General features: G+C 47.1%; 1 protein-coding gene across 5 annotated transcripts in view; it reads right to left on the bottom strand.

The window, feature by feature from the left end:
- The window catches only part of APBA1 (amyloid beta precursor protein binding family A member 1), a 214,227-nt gene that overhangs the window by 31,961 nt on the left and 161,801 nt on the right, over nucleotides 1-20,465 (bottom strand). For 4 of the 5 annotated variants that reach the window (XM_027615657.2, XM_027615658.2, XM_027615662.2 and 1 more), the window contains 5 exons: nucleotides 15,212-15,244; nucleotides 14,109-14,195; nucleotides 13,329-13,514; nucleotides 8,961-9,140; nucleotides 6,433-6,645 (listed from right to left, as the gene is read on the bottom strand). In XM_027615657.2, the coding sequence (XP_027471458.1) occupies nucleotides 6,433-6,645; nucleotides 8,961-9,140; nucleotides 13,329-13,514; nucleotides 14,109-14,195; nucleotides 15,212-15,244 (699 nt within the window). The remainder of the gene's footprint in view (nucleotides 1-6,432; nucleotides 6,646-8,960; nucleotides 9,141-13,328; nucleotides 13,515-14,108; nucleotides 14,196-15,211; nucleotides 15,245-20,465) is intronic. The other variant, XM_027615660.2, reaches the window with a different exon arrangement.

Genomic DNA, 20,465 nt, shown 5'->3' with positions numbered 1-20,465 from the left:
TCCAGGAGGCACAGAGAGTCCCCCCCTCAAAATCAATAAAAATAGGTCCACACCCCGACATCTAATAGTAAAACTTACGAGTCTCAGAGACAAAGAGAAAATCCTGAAAGCAGCTCGGGACAAGAGATCTGTAACCTACAATGGTAGAAACATTAAACTGGCAACAGACCTATCCAGAGAGACCTGGCAGGCCAGAAAGGACTGGTATGATATATTCAGAGCACTAAATTAAAAAAAATATGCAGCCAAGAATACTATATCCAGCTAGGCTGTCATTGAAAATAGAAGGAGATACAAAGCTTCCAGGACAAACAAAAACTAAAGGAATTTGCAAACACGAAAGCAGCCCTCCAAGAAATATTGAAAGGAGTCCTCTAAGCAAAGAGAGAGCCTAAAAGTAACACAGACCAGAAAGGAATAGAGGCAGTATACGGTAATAGTCACCTTACAGGCAATACAATGGCACCAAATTCATCTCTTTCAATAGTTACCCTGAATGTAAATGGGCTAAATGCTCCAATCAAAAGACACAGGGTATCAGATTGGATAAAAAAACAAGACCCTTCGATATGCTGTCTGCAAGAGACTCATTTTAGACCCAAAGACACCTCCAGATTGAAAGTGAGGGGGTGGAAAACCATTTACCATGCTAATGGACACCAAAAGAAAGCTGGGGTGGCAATCCTTATATCAGACAAATTAGATTTTAAACCAAAGACTATAATAAGAGATGAGGAAGGACACTATATCCTACTTAAAGGGTCTATCCAACAAGATCTAACAATTGTAAATATCTATGCCCCTAACATGGGAGCAGCCAATTATATAAGGCAATTAAAAACAAAAGCAAAGAAACACATTGACAACAATAATAGTAGGGGACTTTAAAACCCCCTCACTGAAATGGACAGATCATCTAAGCAAAAGATCACCAAGGAAATAAAGACTTTAAATGACACACTGGACCAGATGGACTTCACAGATATATTCAGAACATTCCATCCCAAAGCAACAGAATACACATTTTTCTCTGGTGCCCACTGAACATTCTCCAGAATAGATCACATCCTAGGTCACAAATCAGGTCTCAACCGGTAACAAAAGACTGGGACCATTCCTTGCATATTTTCGGACCACAATGCTTTGAAACTAGAACCGAATCACAAGAGGAAAGTCGGAAAGAACTCAAATGCATGGAGGCTAAAGAGCATCCTACTAAAGAATGGGTCAACAATGAAATTAAAGAAGAATTAAAAAAATTCATGGAAACAAATGAAAATGAAAACACAACTGTTCAAAATCTTTGGGATGCAGCAAAGTCAGTCCTAAGAAGAAAGTATATAGCAATACAGGTCTTTCTCAAGAAACAAGAAAGGTCTCAAATACACAACCTAATCCTATACCTAAAGGAGCTGGAGAAAGAACAGCAAATAAAGCCTAAACCCAGCAGGAGAAGAGAAATAATACATATCAGAACGGAAATCAATGAAATAGAAACCAAAAGAACAGTAGAACAGATCAATGAAACTAGGAGCTGGTTCTTTGAAAGAATAAATAAGATTGATAAACCCCTGGCCAGACTTATCAAAAAGAAAAGAGAAATGACCCAAATAAATAAAATCATGAATGAGAGATCACAACCAACACCAACGAAATATAAACAATTTTAAGAACATATCATGAGCAACTACATGCCAGCAAATTAGATAATGTGGAAGAAATGGATGCATTCCTAGAGATGTATAAACTACCAACACTGAACCAGGAAGAAATAGAAAACCTGAACCGACCTATAACTACTAAGGAAATTAAAGCAGTCATCAAAAATCTCTCAACAAACAAGAGCCCGGGGCCAGATGGCTTACCAGGGGAATTCTACCAAACATTTAAAGAATTAATACCTATTCTTCTGAAACTGTTCCAAAAAACAGAAATGGAAGGAAAACTTCCAAACTCGTTTTATGAGGCCAGCATTACCCTGATCCCAAAACCAGACAAAGATCCCATCAAAAAGGAGAATTACAGACCAATATCCTTGATGAACATGGATGCAAAAATTCTCACCAAAATACTAGCCAATAGGATCCAACAGTACATTAAAAGGATTATTCACCACGACCAAGTGGGATATATCCCTGGGCTGCAAGCCTGGTTCAACATCCACAAATCAATCAACGTGATACAATACATTAATAAAAGAAAGAACAAGAACCATGGGATCCTCTCAAAGATGCAGAAAAAGCATTTGACAAAGTACAGCATCCTTTCTTGATCAAAACTCTTCAAAGTATAGGGATAGAGGGTACATACCTCAATATCATAAAAGCCATCTATGAAAAACCCACAGCAAATATCATTCTCAATGGGGAAAAACTGAGAGCTTTCCCCCTGAGGTCAGGAACACGGCAGGGATGTCCACTCTCACCACTGCTATTCAACATAGTATTAGAAGTCCTAGCCACAGCAATCAGACAACAGAAAGAAATAAAAGGCATCTTAATCAGCAAAGAAGTCGTCAAACTCTCACTCTTTGCAGATGATATGATACTTTATGTGGAAAACCCAAAAGACTCCACCCCAAAACTGCTAGAACTCATACACGAATTCAGTAAAGTGGCAGGATATAAAATCAATGCACAGAAATCAGTGGCATTCCTATACACCAACAATAAGACGGAAGAAGGAGAAATGAAGGAGTCGATCCCATTTACAATTGCACCCAAAACCATAAGATACCTAGGAATAAATCTAACCAAAGAGGCAAAGGATCTGTACTCAGAAAACTGTAAAATACTCATGAAAGAAATTGAGGAAGACACACAAAAAATGGAAAAACGTTCCATGCTCACGGATTGGAAGAATATTGTGAAGATGTCAATGCTACCTAGAGCAATCTACACATTCAATGCAATCCCTGTCAAAATACCATCCACTTTTTTCAAAGAAATGGAACAAATAATCCTAAAATTTGTATGGAACCAGAAAAGACCCTGAAGAGCCAGAGGAATGTTGAAAAAGCAAAGCCGGTGGCATTACAATTCCAGACTTCAAGCTCTATTACAAAGCTGTCATCATCAAGACAGTATGGTACTGGCACAAAAACAGACACATAGATCAATGGAACAGAATCGAGAGCCCAGAAATGCACCCTCAATTCTATGGTCAACTAATCTTCAACAAAGCAGGAAAGAATGCCCAATGGAAAAAAGTCTTTTCAACCAATGGTGTTGGGAAAACTGGACAGCCACATGCAGAAGGATGAAACTGGACCATTTCCTTACACCACACACAAAAATAGACTCCAAATGGTTGAAAGACCTAAATGTGAAACAGGAGTCCATCAAAATCCTAAAGGAGAACACAGGCAGTAACCTCTTCGACCTCAGCCGCAGCAACTTCTTCCTAGAAACATCGCCAAAGGCAAGGGAAGCAAGGACCAAAATGAACTATTGGGACTTCATCAAGATAAAAATGTTTCGCACAGCAAAAGAAACAGTCCACAAAACCAAAAGACAACTGACAGAATGGGAGAAGATATTTGCAAATGACATAGCAGATAAAGGGCTAGTATCCAAAATCTATAAAGAACTTATCAAACTCAACACCCAAAGAACAAATAATCCAATCAAGAAATAGACAGAAGACATGAACAGACATTTTTCCAAAGAAGACATCCAAACGGCCAACAGACACAGGAAAAAGTGCTCAACATCGCTCGGCATCAGGGAAATCCAAATCAAAACCTCAATGAGATACCACCTCACACCAGTCAGAATGGCTAAAATTAACGAGTCAGGAAACGACAGATGTTGGCGGGGATGTGGAGAAAGGGGAACCCTCCTACACTGTTGGTGGGAATGCAAGCTGGTGCAACCCCTCTGGAAAACAGTATGGAGGTTCCTCAAAAAGTTGAAGATAGAGCTACCCTACGACCCAGCAATTGCACTACTGGGTATTTACCCCAAAGATACAAATGTAGGGATCCGAAGGGGTATGTGCACCCTGATATTTATAGCAGCAATGTCCACAATAGCTAAACTATGGAAAGAGCCAAGATGTCCATTGACAGATGAATGGATAAAGAAAATGTGGTGTGTGTGTGTGTGTGTGTACACACACACACACACACACACACACACACACACACACACACACACACACACACACACTGGAATATTATGCAGCCATCAAAAGGAATGAAATCTTGCCATTTGTAATGACATGGATGGAACTGGAGGGTGTTATGCTGAGAGAAATAAGTCAATCAGAGAAAGACATGTGTCATATGACCTCACTGATATGAGGAATTCTTAATCTCAGGAAAGAAACTGAGAGTTGCTGGAGTGGTGGGGGGTGGGAGGGATGGGGTGCCTGGGTGATAGACAATGGGGACGGTATGTGCTATGGTGAGCACTGTGAATTGTGTAGGACTATTGAATCACAGACCTGTACCTCTGAAACAAATAATATATTATATGTTAAAAAAAAGAAGATAGTAGGAAGGGAAAAATGAAGGAGGGGGAATCGGAGGGAGAGATGAACCATGAGAGACTATGGACTCTGAGAAACAAACGGGGTTCTAGAGGGGAGGGGGGAGGGGGGATGGGTTAGCCCGGTGATGGGTATTAAAGAGGGCACGTACTGCATGGAGCACTGGGTGTTATATGCAAAGAATGAATCATGGAACACTACGTCAAAAACTAATGATGTAATGTATGGTGGTTAACATAACATAATAAAATAAAATTTAAAAAAAATCAGAGAAAATTCTCCCTCTGCATGCTTATAGCATTTTCACCTCTATGTTGCTATTAGGGTCCACTGAACCCTTTTATTTTATAAGACTTATTTGAGAGACAGAGTGAGGGAGTGAGCATGCATGGGGGGAGGGGCAGAGGGAGATGGAGAAACAGACTTCCCACTGAGCAGGGAGCTCAACATGGGGCTCGATCCCAGGACCCCGAGATCACGACCTAAGCCGAAGGCAGACACTTCACCGACTCAGCCACCTGGGTGCCCCAACACTGAACACTTTTAATTATGAATCATCTTCCACATGCATTCTGATATTCTGGCTTCTCAATGGTTCAGCTCAGCCTAAGGGAGGCCCAATTAAACATGTCTGAATGAAAACGGACATTCAAAGCGGGTTCCTCAATCCCTTTTTTTTTTTTTTAAGTAACCTTTAGACTAATGTGGGGCTTGAACTCATGACCCCGAGATCAAGAGTGACACGCTCCATGGCCTGAGCCAGACAGGCGTCCCTACGTTCTTTAATCTTTAATGTATGTTAAGAAGGGATAGAAGTTATTTAAGTGTAAGATATAACAAAAAGAAATTAAATAAGGCCAAAGAGGACTGTTTTTTTCTTTGGGTAAGATAACCTTTTGAGGCATCAGAATAGATGTTTCATTAAAAACAAAGAGGAACCTATCCCTGCGTCCTTTACACACTCACTTTGACTTCCCACCCTCAGACTGCTCAGCCATGGATGTTGGCTTTTGTGATTTTCCTTGGTTTAGGATAACTGTTGCATGGATTCATTCATTTTCCCCGCTCTCTGTCACACACACACACACAGCTAAGTTCTAGCTCACAGGCCTTCAGGAAACCCCGAGGGATCCCAGTCTGCCTGTGGGTCTCGGTGCCTGGCACGGAGCTGAGGTCGACATTCGCTGTAGCGAAGGTGGAACGCTCCTACTGGGCCGTGCCATCAGCAAGCACCAATGTGTGCGACAAAATGCACGCGGGGGCTTGATTTCTAGGAAGAACATCTGATTTCTTCCTCTCAGATACTGACGTTTCAGTCTCACGTGAGTAGCTATTCTCAGCCTTATGCAAGAGTGTCCGTTCAGGCTGAACAGGAAGTAATCACGCTCTGGTGTGACGGGGAGCACACAGCCGGTACCAGAAGTCCCCCCTTCTCACGGCACTTGCAGATCCCATTATGCAAGCTCCAGGGGAGGACATGCTCCCTTGGATTACAGCCACGGCCACCATGAAAGAAACCGTGCTCTCAGACTTGAAGCATTTCCATGATTTCCGACAGGGAAGGCCAATCACCTCAAGTACATCTATCTGACTCTAAGTGACTGGATTACCGAGCAGCAGGGAATTCAGTTAAGGCTGAATCTAGGCTTAGGAAGAGAGAGTCCTGTGATTGATTAGTGATGCCTGCAAGGGGCACAGTACAGAGAGTGGTGTTATGCAAGCCAAATATACTGTCTTTGATCTAGGAACGATTTCAGGGAGGAGCCTGTATTAGTAACGTGGTGGTTCAGAGCCTGAGTGCAAGCACATGCCTTTATCTGTGTCCTCCCTCCTGTGGGCCCGACACTTAGTCTCTGTTCATAATATGAATGACTGAAAAGCAGTCACACGTCATCCATCTGAGGTGTATAACATTAGTCACCTTCTCCCACTTCCAGGTACCTTAATGATGCTCTGGCAGGTGGACAGAGGCAAGCCCACCAGGCTGGTGCCGTTTATGGACATGATCTGGTCCCCGATGTTCAGCTTCCCTGATTTCTCGGCAGGCCCTCCGTGCATCATGTTGGCTATGATCACGGTTGGCAAGATGGATCCCCAGCCAGACTCCACGATGACCACACCTAGGATTTCTCCTTTCTGCTTCTCTATGAAGACCTAAAAGGAAAACACAAAACCAAAAACCTGAATCAGCAACCACCCAGGGTAGGGGCACAAATCAAAGCTTCCCCCCAACTTCCTGTCTTGACTACAGGAGAAAGGCATTTCCTTGATGGTTCTGACCCAGACAAGTCCGGTCTTCTCTCGATTCCATGGCATTTGGTAAGAAATGATGTAACACAGGTTCGTACAATTTCTTGGAAAGCTTACTCCACATGAGCAATCTTGCCTTGGCCAGATGAACACAAAGGGCACCAGGTGCTTTTTTCCTGTAGTCCTCGGGGAGCAGGAAGAGGGGCTGTGTGGGTGGGGACGTCGGTGGTGTATTACGGTTTCCAGAAATAGCTTTTGGATTTTATGCACAGGCTGCCCCATTCCACAGAGCTTCACAAATTCCCTCCCACATTTAAGATTCTTGAGTTAAAAATAAACAAATAGACATTACAGGAACATTTCTTTGCAAGCAGCAAGCTGAAGAGAAAGGAAAAGAAAAAGGGATGCTAAGGTTACCACAACCCAAAGGCTGGAAGCGCACGGAGGAAGACCGTATTCTAGACAGGCGTAATTTTGTGTGGCCTTCCTTGGCAGGGCAGAGAAGACAGGGGTCAGGTTTGGATACCTGCAGTCGGTGAAGGTTTGCAGAGACACTACAAAGGGGCAAGACACTTTCTGGAAGGCTCTGACAAAGAGCGTATCATTTATCTATTCGCAGTCACGGATACACATAGGCTCGAACACACGCCGTCGTTGCGGCTGCTGGGGCCTGACAAAGCCCCTCACAGGCTGGCGTCCCTCCTCTTGGCCGATGAAGCTCGCGGCCGGCCGCTTCTCTGGAGAGCTTCCCAATGGGAGACACTCCCTATGATGGGTTGTTGTGTTCCCCTCGAAATTCGTTATGTTGGAGGCCAAACTGCCAGGACCTCAGAACATGACCTGATTTGGATACAGAGTCTTTGCAGAGGCAATCAAGTTAAAATGAGGTCTTTAGGGTGGGCCCTGATTCAGGATGACTGGTGTCCTCACGGGAAGGGGAGGTATGGACGCAGACACACACAAGCACAGAAGGGAGACAATGCGAAGACACAGGGGGGGAAGACCGTTCTCTCCGAGCCAGGGGGAGGGGATTGGAACACACCCTTGCCCCTCAGCCCTCAGAAGGAACCGACCCTGTGGACACCTTGATCTTGGACTTCAAGCCTCTAGAACAGTGAGACAGTATGTTTTTTGTTGTGAGGTGGCCCGGTCTGCTGTACTCTGCTAAGGTGGCCTGAGCGCACCGAGACACCCGTCTGATCTTGGTGTCAGTGACTGACTACTGCCTGCCAAACCCTCTGACCCAAGGTGGGACGAGCCTGGCCTGCGATCTGTGACCCAGAGCCTCCTCTGGATCAGAATGAAGCTCATCTCCAGCAAGGCCACGTTCCTCCCTCAGCATCCCCACCACCCTGCTGCCCACACTCCCTTTTTCCTGAGGGCACTCTCCCCAAAACCCCTTCAACAAGAGTCCCTGTCTCAGGCTCTGCTTCTAGGGAACAGAGGACACCTAACCTACATCACCAAAGAAAAAGATTGCTTTCTCATCAAGGTACTTTTGTCTACTGGATAAAGCCCAAGCCCCTCAGCTAGACTTTCAAGGCCCCCAGTTCTGACCTGAACCCCGTGGGGGCCTCTACGTCCTCTTCCACACACCCCCCCCTCCCCGGTGCTCCAGCCGGGCTGTCTCCTCCATGGCTCCCCACACAATCCCTGAGCTTTCTGACCTTCCCGCTTCTGTTACTTTGGCCCAGCCCTCTCAAATTCTTCACGTTTTCCGAAGAACACCCAGACCTCCAGACCAGCTCAGATGGCTAGCTCTCCTCCAAAGCTCTGTCTGAACCTGCGGGGCCGCCCCCTGCACAGCATCTATCACCCGAGGCCCGACCCCTGCTCTCTTCTGTCGCGCACAGTGCTCTCTGGCTAGCGCTTGTGTCCAGCACCATCACTTACCTTCTCTGTGCCCTTTCCTAGATGGTGGGCTTGGTAAGGGCGGGGTTCAGGTCCTGTTCACCTCTGGAACCCACCCCAAACTTAGCTTAGGACTGTCAGGAGCAGGGGATGCCCCACCGTGGGGATGGCCCTCCACGGTGGTCTTTAATGACAGGGCATTATGAGAGGGGGAGCCGGAGATGGGCCCGAGCCCTCAGCAACATCCTGCCAACTACACTCCCCCCTGCCCCTCTCACCCCCAAACTGTTCCACCTTCCTTCCACAGCAGGGCCGCCCCCCACTCCCGGGCCTTCTGCCCGGCTGGCGGAGCTCAGAGAAGTACCTACATCTTTGCAGTTTTCCGACTTGGAGAAGTGGATCAGGTCATCGTTGTACATGTCCTGGGTGTTGAGCAGGTCACTATACTCCTTCTGGCTGAGATCTTCAGGGTTGATCCCGTTAGCTCTGAGGAATTCCTGGTATGCCACGCTGAACGCCTGCCCAATGGACTGTGCGATCAGCTGGGCCTAGACAGTAGCCAGAGGGGGAAGACACAGGTCAACAGGGCAGCCGGACTGGGAGCCCCAGGCGTCAGCTGGGCCAGTGGGTCTACACATGGCACAAATCCCCGCCAGAGCCCATGCTCAGAATTACTAGGGACATGTTTCATTAGGACAATGACTGCAAGGCGGCTCTTGGCATTCAGGGGACAGGAGCCAGAGATGCTGGACTTACGGCCATGGGAAGGACCGTCCTACACAATGATGAGCCATCCTACATCCCGAACGATTCTTAAATGTCCCCTGGATGCTCATATGCATGTAATACCAGGAGCAAACCATTTGAGGCCGGGACTCAACTTCAATTTATATAAAACACAAAGGCATTAATTGCCTGGCTCTAATTCACATGGAACGCTCCAAGAATACAGTTGCTGTGTAAAGTGAGAGAAGATGATTGGCTTTGTCCAGCACTTTACCAGAAATAAGCTTCATGACTTTGGAAAATCATTAGCATCAATGCTGTTCACGATATCTGGGTGGCCAGCAAATCACGGTGCCATCAGCCCGCATGTCTGCCGCACAGCGAGGGGATCCTACAGGAGTGTGTGGTCTAGAGATTGATTTTCTTACTGAGCTCTCAATTCAAAATGTCAAACAGAAGTGTTTACGATAGCGAAATACCATGTTCTCACATCGAAGCCTATTACTCAAGTAGGTGTAAGCATCTGATGGCTCCACTATTCCTTCCGGAGAGCTGGGCCCAAGCACTTGTATACTGTAGGAAGGACAACTTTATTTTAGCTTTGCTTTCATTTTTTTCTCTGTGTTACATTTATGGCAATACTTCTGCTTGTGAACAAATTTTCAAAATGGGAAGTTATATTATCTATGAATTTTATCTCAGGACAGTCATGGGGCATCACATCTGTTGTACAAAGGGGGTTTGGGCCCCCTTGGGAGCCCTGCTTGAGTCCAGCCCCACATTTTCCAGGTGAGGAGACTGAGGCCCAGCGACGAAGGAACCTGTTCAAGGTCACACAGCTCAAAGGACAGGAACGCTGCTTCCGTGGTTCCTTCTCCGGCACTGGGCTTTGACAGCGTCTTCCCACACTAAGTCATCCAGGCTATGGATTCGGCCAGCCAGCAGCCACTGGACACTTCTCACGTGTCCGTGCTGCGTTAAAAGCTATCCGAGGACCGCTGCAGCAATCTGGACATCAAGCCTACGACTGACTGAAGCAGGACGGAGCCACAGGCCCTCATCCTAAGCTCTTGAGGCCATGTTACAGAATCTAGAAATTTCTGTGTATCACAGAGGTAAAAGCTGCATCTATCATACATTGCCTAAAAACCCCACTAGAACCTGGGGAAGTGTCCTATAAACAATCAGTAATATTCCTGCAGCAAAATGTGTAAGACTCATGGTAAGCTGGACAAATCCTATAAACTGTCTCATGGCAGTTCAGGCAGGTTTATCAGCTGACTACAAAAATCCCTTTTGCTTCTCAGAGCTCTTTTTTTCCCCCCTAAGATTTGTTTTTAGAGAGAGAGAGAGAGAGGGAGCGCATGTGTGGGGAGGGGCAGAGGAGGGGGAGAGAGAGAATCTCAGCACGGAGCCCAACGCAGGGCTGGATCCCACAACCTGCGGCGAAATCAAGAGTTGGACGCTTACCCCACGGAGCCACGCAGGCGCCCCTCTCAGAGCTCTTTGGACCGCGGAACAGTAGGTATGTTATATCGTCCCCACTGCACAGGCAGGGAACAGAGCATGACAGTTAAGGTGTTCACTCCCTGGGAAGGGGGTGACGTGGGGGCTGAATCCTGGCAGATGGATTCCCACCACGTGGGACTGCCACTCCGTAGAAAAACAAAATCTGCAGAGCAATGTTATAAACACACACACGCAATTCTAACCACCTCCTCTTCTCGCCTGCACGGAGTTTGGCTAAACGCCCCTAAGTGACGGTGAAATCAGAACTGGTCCGTGGCCGTGCCGAACTTTTCTCAACACAAGCCACAACAAGGACGCACCGCCCTGCGACCTAAGAGGGGAAGGGCATGAGCGGCACGCGCCCGGAGCATGTGAGGGGGCCGCCGAGAGGGCGGGGGCGCACACTGGGAGCACGGAGGGGGGGTGCGTGCGCCAGGAGGAGGGGGGTGCACGCCGGGAGCACGGGGGGTGGGTGCATGCGCCAGGAGGAGGGGGGGTGCGCGCCGGGAGCACGGAGGGTCGGTGCGTGCGCCAGGAGGGGGTTGCGCGCCAGGAGCACGGGGGGTGGGTGCGTGCGCCAGGAGGAGGGGGGTGCACGCCGGGAGCACGGAGGGTGGGTGCGTGCGCCAGGAGGAGGGGGGTGCACGCCGGGAGCACGGGGAGGGGTGTGCGCCAGGAGGAGGGGGGTGCACGCCGGGAGCAAGGGGGGGGTGCGTGCGCCAGGAGGAGGGGGGTGCACACCGGGAGCACCCGGGGGGGTGGTGCGCCCCGGGAGCGCGGTGGGCTCGCAAGCTACGCGTCGCGGGCGGATGCGCGGGGCAAGCGAGCCGGCTGCTGCTGTGGGGCCCCGCGGCGGCCCATGGAGAGGGGCACTGTCATTTCACACCAGCTCTCCCAGCTCTGGAGCTGGCATTGGAAGCCAACGGTAAGATCCCCCGGCGCGCTCCTGTCCTAACTCTTGCTTCCCCATCCTTCCCTTCGGTCCGGAACTCTGAGGAAACACCACCCCTCCTTGGGCGCTGCAAGCCAGCCGGAGGTGGCAGAGGGCCGTAGGCATCCGCATGCCTGGGGAGCAGGGCTCACTCCACCTTTCCACCAGCCTGCAGGACACATGAGCCCTAAGCTTCTAAATTCAACTTTCGAAACTTTGAGAAACTTCAAAACTCCTTCGCTCCCAGTCTGCGTGCTTGGCCTGAGGTTTTAAAGGAAGAGCAAGGAGAACGGCTGGGAGAAGCACTTCAAGCTCTCTGCCCTCTCAGTGATCTTGTCCCCGGGGGGCCTGTGTTCTAGAGAAGCCGACCAGTAAAGGGCGGGGCAGAAAGTTGTGAGCATCTCCTCGGCCCTGCAGCCGCAGCTGTGACACCTCTGAGTCCCCGGGGAAGAGCAGCTTGCCTCTGCCTCTTGACTTCTTGCACGAAGGCAATTTACTGCAGCTAGATAAATGCTCTCCTGGAGAAAAATGGCCTCCTGGAAGGAGCCAAGGTGACCACAGGCAATTTCTCTTTAAGGAGCAAAGGGCTCTCTACTCAGTGTGAGAAACAGAGCTGCTCTGTTGTGGCAGGGAGAAAATCACAGTCAGTGGCAGACATGGCCCTGCTGGCAGCAGCGGGTTGGGGGGGGGGGGCTCTGTGGTTCCAGACCTTCCTGGGGCCGTGGCCCTGGCCCTCAAGGGAGCTTCTAAGGCCTGACGAGCTTTAGGAGAAACTCGGTGCTAATGTAGCTTGAAGCCTGGACACCTCTCCAGCAGTTCCAGGGACGACAGGGGTAAGAAGCCAAACAGAAGAAGGGGCCCTGCCTCTGTTGTAAATGAATTTTCTCTGTTGACCACATCACCTGGAAAGATGGGAGCTGGGGATCACTGACTTTGTGACAGAGGCAGCAGCCGGTGTTGGTGCAGCAGGTGGTACTCCTGCCCCCGAGGGGTAGGAGCAGGAATCCTCACTTTCCTGTGGTCTGGAGGGCAATCCTACACAACCAACAACTTTCCTCCCCAAATGTCCTCAGGCCCAGGTGAGATGTTCCTGGGGCCCCCATGGGTCTGACCATTTGACCACATTCCTTTTACTTGTCTCTCATACTAAGCTGTCCTCAAACTACACCAGCAGGTCCGTGCCTCAGGGCCTTTGCACTTGCTCTTTCCGCTCTCTCAGTTGATACAGGTCTCTCCTCAAATGTCACCTCCTCAGAGAAGGCTTTGTCGATTACCCCACCTGACATAGCTCCTACCCCAGTGTTATTTTTCCTTATAAAACTATCTAGTTTTATATTAAGTATACTTACCTGTCTTATTTTCTGTCTCCCTATAAGCCTCATGATGAATACTTTGGCTATTTATTCAGCCTTGTAGCCCTAAAAGAGTGCTTGGCACATAGTAGGTGCTCACTAAATACTTGTTTCATGTATGATTAATGAGACCGATTCAGGTTCTGAGAAAGAGAGAATCTGGCCCACCCAGGGGCAGCCCAGGTCACCCAGAGAGACATCAGGGGAGGCACCCTTACATCCTCAGACTCAAATACGTGGCAGATCATCTTGTACTGCCTTTTTCCATCCTGGGATGGGTGGGAGGCTTCCACGTTCTCCTGGGAGTTGGAGCGGGGCATCCGCCTGCGGGCCATCAGCACGACGATGTTCCCGATGTCTGCTATATAGGAAATGGTCCTCAGAGGGTGGTCCATCATCGTCTCCTGAAGGGCGCAAGGGAGAGGATGCTAAGTCCCGCGCAGCATCTGACGGCCCATGAGAGAGTCTGCCACCCCACCGCCCAATCACATGCGGTCCACACGTGGACCATGGGTGGCCTTACACGCACCCACTCAGGCCTGGGGGCAGGTCCCTCGGCTAATAATAAGCCAGAGCAGGAAGTGTCTGCGGCACATGGGGAAAAAATTTCAGTCATTTTATAACCAGTAGAATCTCTAGCAGAGAAGTTAAAAAAATAAGGTAAAACGATGCATGTGTGATGGCTGTACATGTGTGATTTTAAACGCAATTTCTTAAAAGGCTAATCTGTTCAAGTTAATCTTCTCATAAAAACGTACGAGATTATTAGCAAACAACATCCACGGTGTATTTGTTCCTTTGATCTTTAAGGGAACAGTCCCAAGAGCAGCCCCCACCCCCGCCCCGCCCCCAGCAGCAGGGACGGCAGACATAATTTTCCAGCATGTTTGGAAGCCGGCGGCTGAGAACAGCGGCTCTAGGGACATGGGCACAGACTCTGAGCTGCCATGGTGGGCTGGGCATGTCACCCCTGGGACAGGGAGCAGGCCAGCTAATACCTGTGTGTCGGCATTCAGTACTTTGATTCTCTGAGTAGAAATGAAGAGATCCACCTCGGTCATTGGCTGAGATTCACCTTCAGGAGCCTAAGAAGAAAAATGCACAGCAAGGGAAAGCTTAACACCTTACCCTGACTCAAGTACACAGCAGCAAGGACAGCTCACACACACAGGCACTGAGACGCAGTCACCAGAACGGCAGCACGGACTCCAGATTTAGACTGTCAAAGCTGAAAGGACCACAGAGGATGGACTCATGGATGAGCATCAGCATTGCCAGGTCATAGGAAAAATGCCAAATCCCCTCTGCGTCTCCCCCTACGGAAGCAGTAACTCATTGCTGATTTGACTCTATGAGCAGTGACTGTGAATGCCCTTTTGGAAAGGCTTTTGGAGCCCAACAGGTTGAAGAATAAGGGCAACTGACCTATAACCCAAGACCTTGGAAGAGTCACTTAGAGTCTGCCCCTGGCCAAGTGATGGGGGACGACGTTTGTCGCAGGTGCAAACGAAGTCATTTGGATGCAGTTCTGGTAAGAGAGTCTTCATGTTCATACACCACCACAGCAACACAGAAGCAGTCCCCACTCCTGAAGCCACCCCATTAAGAAACCCCAAATGCCTCAACACCCCATGGGCAGCCCATAAGCACCTAGAAGCTCCATAACCAAAAAAGCGCCTCCGTCTGGTTCATTTAGGGTTTAACTCCGCACAGGGTGGTTATTAGCAAGTTTTCTTTTTTGCATCCAGCAATCTGACAAAATCCACAAGTCAAACATGACTATAATTGAACAGACCCAAGTCCCTGCTGCATTAATGCTCCTCAATGGTGGGAACTTTCACGCTACCGCAGGATTCATTTAGCATCTCCAATCTGCTCCCTGTTGTTTCTCTAATGTGAAATGACTAATGAGCAACAGAAAACAGCCACTTTAGGCAACTAAGTTTTGAGAAACGTTGGCTAATGGGGCGGTTCAAAAAGAAATCTGAACAAAAACTTGCTGGATGCAGAAAACAAAAACACAAAATAATAAAAAGGCAAAACATAAATAAACGAAAAGAACAGGCATAACACCAAGCTGATGAAGTTGTTCGTACTGCACCTTCTTTCTGCTTTTGGCTAATTTCTGGGCCATCTGCTTAGCATGGAACAAACAGAGACAGGAGAAGAGTTAGAAAAGAATTCGCAGAGACTCAAAGTCGAAAAGGGAATCGACAAACTAATATTAAGAGTGGCATAAAGCATTTCTGCTTGAGGACAGACTTTAAAAAAATCCTACTCTACAATTTCCTAACTCAAAATTTAGTAGGTGGCAGGGGCCACAGTAAGAAGGAAATGTTAACAGCAATGGATGCTTTCAAAGAACCAACTTGGTTCCGTTGATTTTCTTGTATGCCTGTTTGCTATTTCATTGATTTCCATCTACATTTTAATTTCCTTCTACTTTCTTTGGGTTAAACTTTTTTTTCTAGCTTCCTGATATGAAAATTTAAATTACAGATTTTTAAACTTTTTTTCCCTGATATATTTATTTAAAGCTGTGAATCTCCAAGTACCACATTAGCTGTATCCCACAAATTTTGATATGTTGCAATTATGTTATTGCCCTGTGATTTCTCCTTTCAACTTTGGATTTAGAATTGTGTTATTAATTTTATTACATTGGGGGATTTTCCAGTTATCTTTCTGTTACTGATTTCTGGATTAATCCCACTGTGGTCAGAGAACATAACCCTGATTCCAAACCTTCTGAACTTAGCCCTATGGCTCAGAACACGACGGACTGTGGTGACTGTCCGGTGGACTTCAAAAGATGCTTTCTTTAGTTGTTGGGAACAGTGTTCTATCAATTGTCAACAAGGTCAATTATGTTGGTTAAGGGTACTATTCAAATCTTCTATGTACGTGATTTTTTTGCCTGCTTGTTCTAAAATTTACTAAGAGGGGTGTGTTAAAATCTCCAACGGTTGCTGTGGGTTTGTCTGTGTCTCCTTTTGGCTGTGGCCAAAGTTTGTGGAGTCTTTATCTATTTTATATCTATGTTATAAGGTACATAAGTACTTAAGGTGCTTATGTCTCCCCGTCGAATTGATCTTTTTATTTTTCTTCTTTAGTAATACTTGCTTTAAATTTGTGTAATGTTAATATGGCCTATTCCTAATTAGAAACAGATGTAATATTTCCCCCTTTGCTCATAAGTAGAAGCTAACATAGCTGATTTAAAAAAGAAAGAGAGAGAGAGACTGCAGTCGACTGTCTAAAACAGTCCTGGCTCTGTCACCCACTAATTGTGTGACTTGGCGCAAGCTGCTGTCTCAGTGCCTCAGTTTCCTCATCTGTAAAATGAGGATAAATACAGGGCTCTTTTCAGGATAAAATAAATATATGCAAAGCTCTTAGAACAGTGCCTGGTGCATTATGAACACGACATTTGTCTTTATTGTTACAGGATTATAATTTACTTAAGTCAGAATACAGTTTCTTGGCTTATGGTAAGGCTTGCTAGACACACACAGATCTTGTACGAATAATGGTGAGTCAATGGCCAAACCACGAACACTGTTGTAGTGATGGGGGTGGGTGGAAGATCGTCTGCTCTCTCACACTTCTTGGTACTCACCTGTGGAAAAGCCCTTTTGCTCCCAGTAGCACACCTCTATTTCATTAATGAGTCAAATGTGTTGTCTGTTCTACCTCACTGTGGAAAAACTGGATGAGTCAGCGATCCAAACATCACTTAATCTCTGGTATAGCCAGGAAACTAGGGCAGCCCTGCTCCCACACAGCCACCCCAGAGCTCTTAGGTGGTCATGAATCCATGGTAAACAGTCTGCTCTGGAAAGGTCAGAAGGCAGCAAGTGCAAGGGGTATCCTAACTGCTGCGTGTGATGGTGGAAATGTGTCTGCGTCTCAAGAGTGGTCCCATGCCGACACTACACCACACCACGCAGATTCCTATGTGGAATCCAAGAGTCCTGCTGGGGGTTGTTCTCATCTGCCTCAGCTCTAATCCTCATGATAAATGACTGCTGTAAGATCCTACTGTGTGTGTGTTTGTTTTCTACCACCTCCCCTGAAATTACCTGCCAGGAATGTAATAACTTCTACTATTTTTGATACCAAAACCTACCAGCTATTGGTCAAAATTCTTCACTCTAAGGAACAGGGATCTGAAAGGGTCCTCTCAAAGGAAAATAAGTCCACTACAAAGGAATGACCAAATTCTCTTCTTTTACTGGAATGGGTGATGAGGAAAGAATTCAAAGGACAAACTGAGTTTCATGAAGGGCATTCTGAAGTAATTTTTATGGATTTAAAAGTATTTTACGCATTTAAAGGACTACCATCTTTTCAACCACACAGGATATTCAGGTGCCCTGAAACAAATTATAATTTAAAATTTACACATGACATTGGTAGGGAGTCAGATCCAGAATGAGAAATTGTGGTAGCAGAGAAGCCCAGGAGAAACATAAGGCCAGCATGTGTCATAAGGCAAGGAATGACACCATCCATTTAAGTCCTTGTGTTTCATCGGATTGATTAGGGCTTGCCCCCCAGGAAGCTGCCGTGCAAAGGACACAGACTGTGGCACTGTTGTCCACCCACTCACTCTGCAATGTGTACTGAGCCTTTACTGTTAATCCTCTCTAGGTTTGTCATGGGAGGGAACTTCCTGACGATTCTAGCTTTCCTTTCCCCAGCTGACATTTACTGAGCCCTTGCTCTGAGCCAGTATCCTTCTAAGTTGGTCACCTGTAGAGCAATGCGAAAGCTTACAGTAACCCTGTGAGGTAGGCACTACAGTATTCTCCTCTTGCAGAAGTGGAAACTGAGGCACAGAGAGACTAATTAACTTACTCAAGGCCACACAGCTGTTAAGAGGCAGAAGAGAGTTTCAAATCCTGGAAGTCTCACTCCAAACCAGTAGTTGGGCAACTTAGGCACGTTTCTCATCTATAACCTTCTCAGTTTGTCTGTAAACAGGGTTAATAATACCTACCTCACATGATTCCTCACCCCCTCCATTTTGAGGAGTAAATGAGTTCATGAAGTTCACATGAAGAACCTGCTGTGTTAACATCCTCTTTACTAATCAGACTTCTTCGAGTCAGATGGAAAATCATGTGGCTTACACAAAGCTTCAATGATAGAGATTTTAATTTTACAATTAAGTCCTGATTTTTGACATTTTCAAGAAAACCTTTCCATAAAAGAAAAATCTGATCTTTTGGGACAAGCTAGTCAAGACAAATGTGAGAATGTCCGATAATGAATGTTCCTTACACAAATGCATAGACCAAAAAACATCCAACACCATTTGTGAGCTCATCACACGAGCTTCACGAATGCGGGAGGAATGGAGACACATACACCACACTCCGCATGGACACGAAGCAGTTTCCGTGGCTCAGTTGGGGCTCAGCGGGTGAGCCTGTCTTCTGGCCGAAGAGCAGAAAATGCAGTGGGCGTGAGGGTGGAATGGAGCCTGGGGAACGTAGTGAAGAGGAAGGAGGACAAGGGCTCTAGCTGCCCTGGCTTCGGGTTTGGCTCTCTAGATAGGGTTAAGGCATGGTTCCCATGCTGCAGGAGGAATGGGGTGCTTCTACCTACGGTGCTGCAGATACTGCCATCAGGTAGGGCAGAAGTTTCTCTCAAAACATGCTCCTGAGAATCTTACCATAAGACTCTAGGAGGTATCCCATAGTGGTAATGTATTCCATGTTCACAAAATGACGGGGGTTTCTGGTTAAACCAAGTGAATTAGATCTCCTTAGTACAGACTTCTCATAATCTTTAATAGGAAAACATACATGGCAAATATCCAAAAGAGAGAGAGATTCTGCAGTGCTCCTTGAGCTAATGGGCCAACAGAACCTTGTCAGTGGGAAGCACTCAGCTTGACTGCGATGCCCCAGGGCAGTCGGAGAGAAGATACCTCATAAGCCTGGCATGGTCCACCCTTCCCCAAATTGTACTGCACATGAGGACCTCCTGGAGGGCTTATGAAAACACAGATTCCTCAGCCCTTACCCTGCCATGAGTTTCTGACTGGGGTGGGCCTGAGAATCTGCATTTCTAGCAAGTTCCCTGGTGGTGGTGATGCTGCTGGTGAAGGGGTCCCATTTTGAGAACCACCTCCTGAATGCATTCCTTAGTTGGATGGGGGCTTCCTAAAAGGATATTATTTCTTCTCAGAAATGATGAACAACAAAGGCAGAAAGGGTACATTAGGGAAGGTCCAAAGATGGAAAAAAAAAAAAAAAAACTTAAAAAAATGGCAGATGTCTTCTAATTCTGTTATTGCATTTAGATCCACCTTGTTTATATTTTTATATATGGAAAAAAACTTTTAACTTCAGATTCCTCAGCCTGCCTTTTGTTATTGTTACTTAAACACTCTTCTTGGCTCCCTTCCAGGCTGCACGTTTCTCAAGGTCAAGGACTGGTTCTTGGGTGTTTTTTTTATTTCCTGAGATGCCTATCACAAGGGTCTGCAGAGGAACACTTTGCTTTCAGAACCAAATTCCCTTGTTTTCTTCTCACATTAAGTAGAAAATTTCTGGCCAAACCCCAACTCCAAATTCTCTCCCCATTTGGCAAATAAACCCATAAATCTTTTAAATTAAGAAAATATTAATTCTTCAAACTCCAAGTGTACATCCAATAAGCACCCCAATCGACCAATGGAAGAGAAATTAAAGACGGTTTTGAAAGCCAGGCTTCAGGTTTCGTGTTTGCTCAGAGATAAAGCAGCACAAACGGCTATGTCTGCACGGGGCTCCAGGTGAGGAAGGGCTCAGCCGCATCCACCGGGTCAAACAAACCATGTAGGCCGAGGTAAGAAAGAGGGGTCAGACGGGAACCCCGCGGGGAACTGGGGAAGGAGGAGGAATCAGAAACAGCAGAACACCCTTCTGTCTTCGTTCAGATCAGAGTACCAAGGCGGAAATTACTAATCAGTTTGGGCTGAGGATATTGCTAAACGGATTTCCAAATCAATCCAACAAGCTTTTCTTCTTCCCTTCCCTCCTGGACAGACACTGTAAAATCTGTAGCTTCCTTCCTCGCTGCATCTTTAGAGAGGTGGCCTAGAAGAACTCATTCCTGAAAGGTCAGCCTCTCTTTAGGAAAAAAGCGTGGCACCACCTCCCTTAAAGAAAGGGGTCTCCCAGGCACGTGCGGGCACCACAGCGCATGCGCCGGGGAGACCATCCCGAACGATGGGGATACATGCTCCAGGCCCCCCACCCCTGGCGCCCTCTGCAGGACGTGAAATGTCGGTGCACATCCCGACACTGACTTTCTAGGGGGTGCAGAAAATAAACCGTGGGTCTGAGCACAGACTCCACCTA

Source organism: Zalophus californianus, chromosome 13 (assembly GCF_009762305.2).
Source record: "Zalophus californianus isolate mZalCal1 chromosome 13, mZalCal1.pri.v2, whole genome shotgun sequence".
Classification (NCBI taxonomy): Eukaryota; Metazoa; Chordata; class Mammalia; order Carnivora; family Otariidae; genus Zalophus; species Zalophus californianus.
This window is presented reverse-complemented; position numbering and strand designations above follow the sequence as displayed.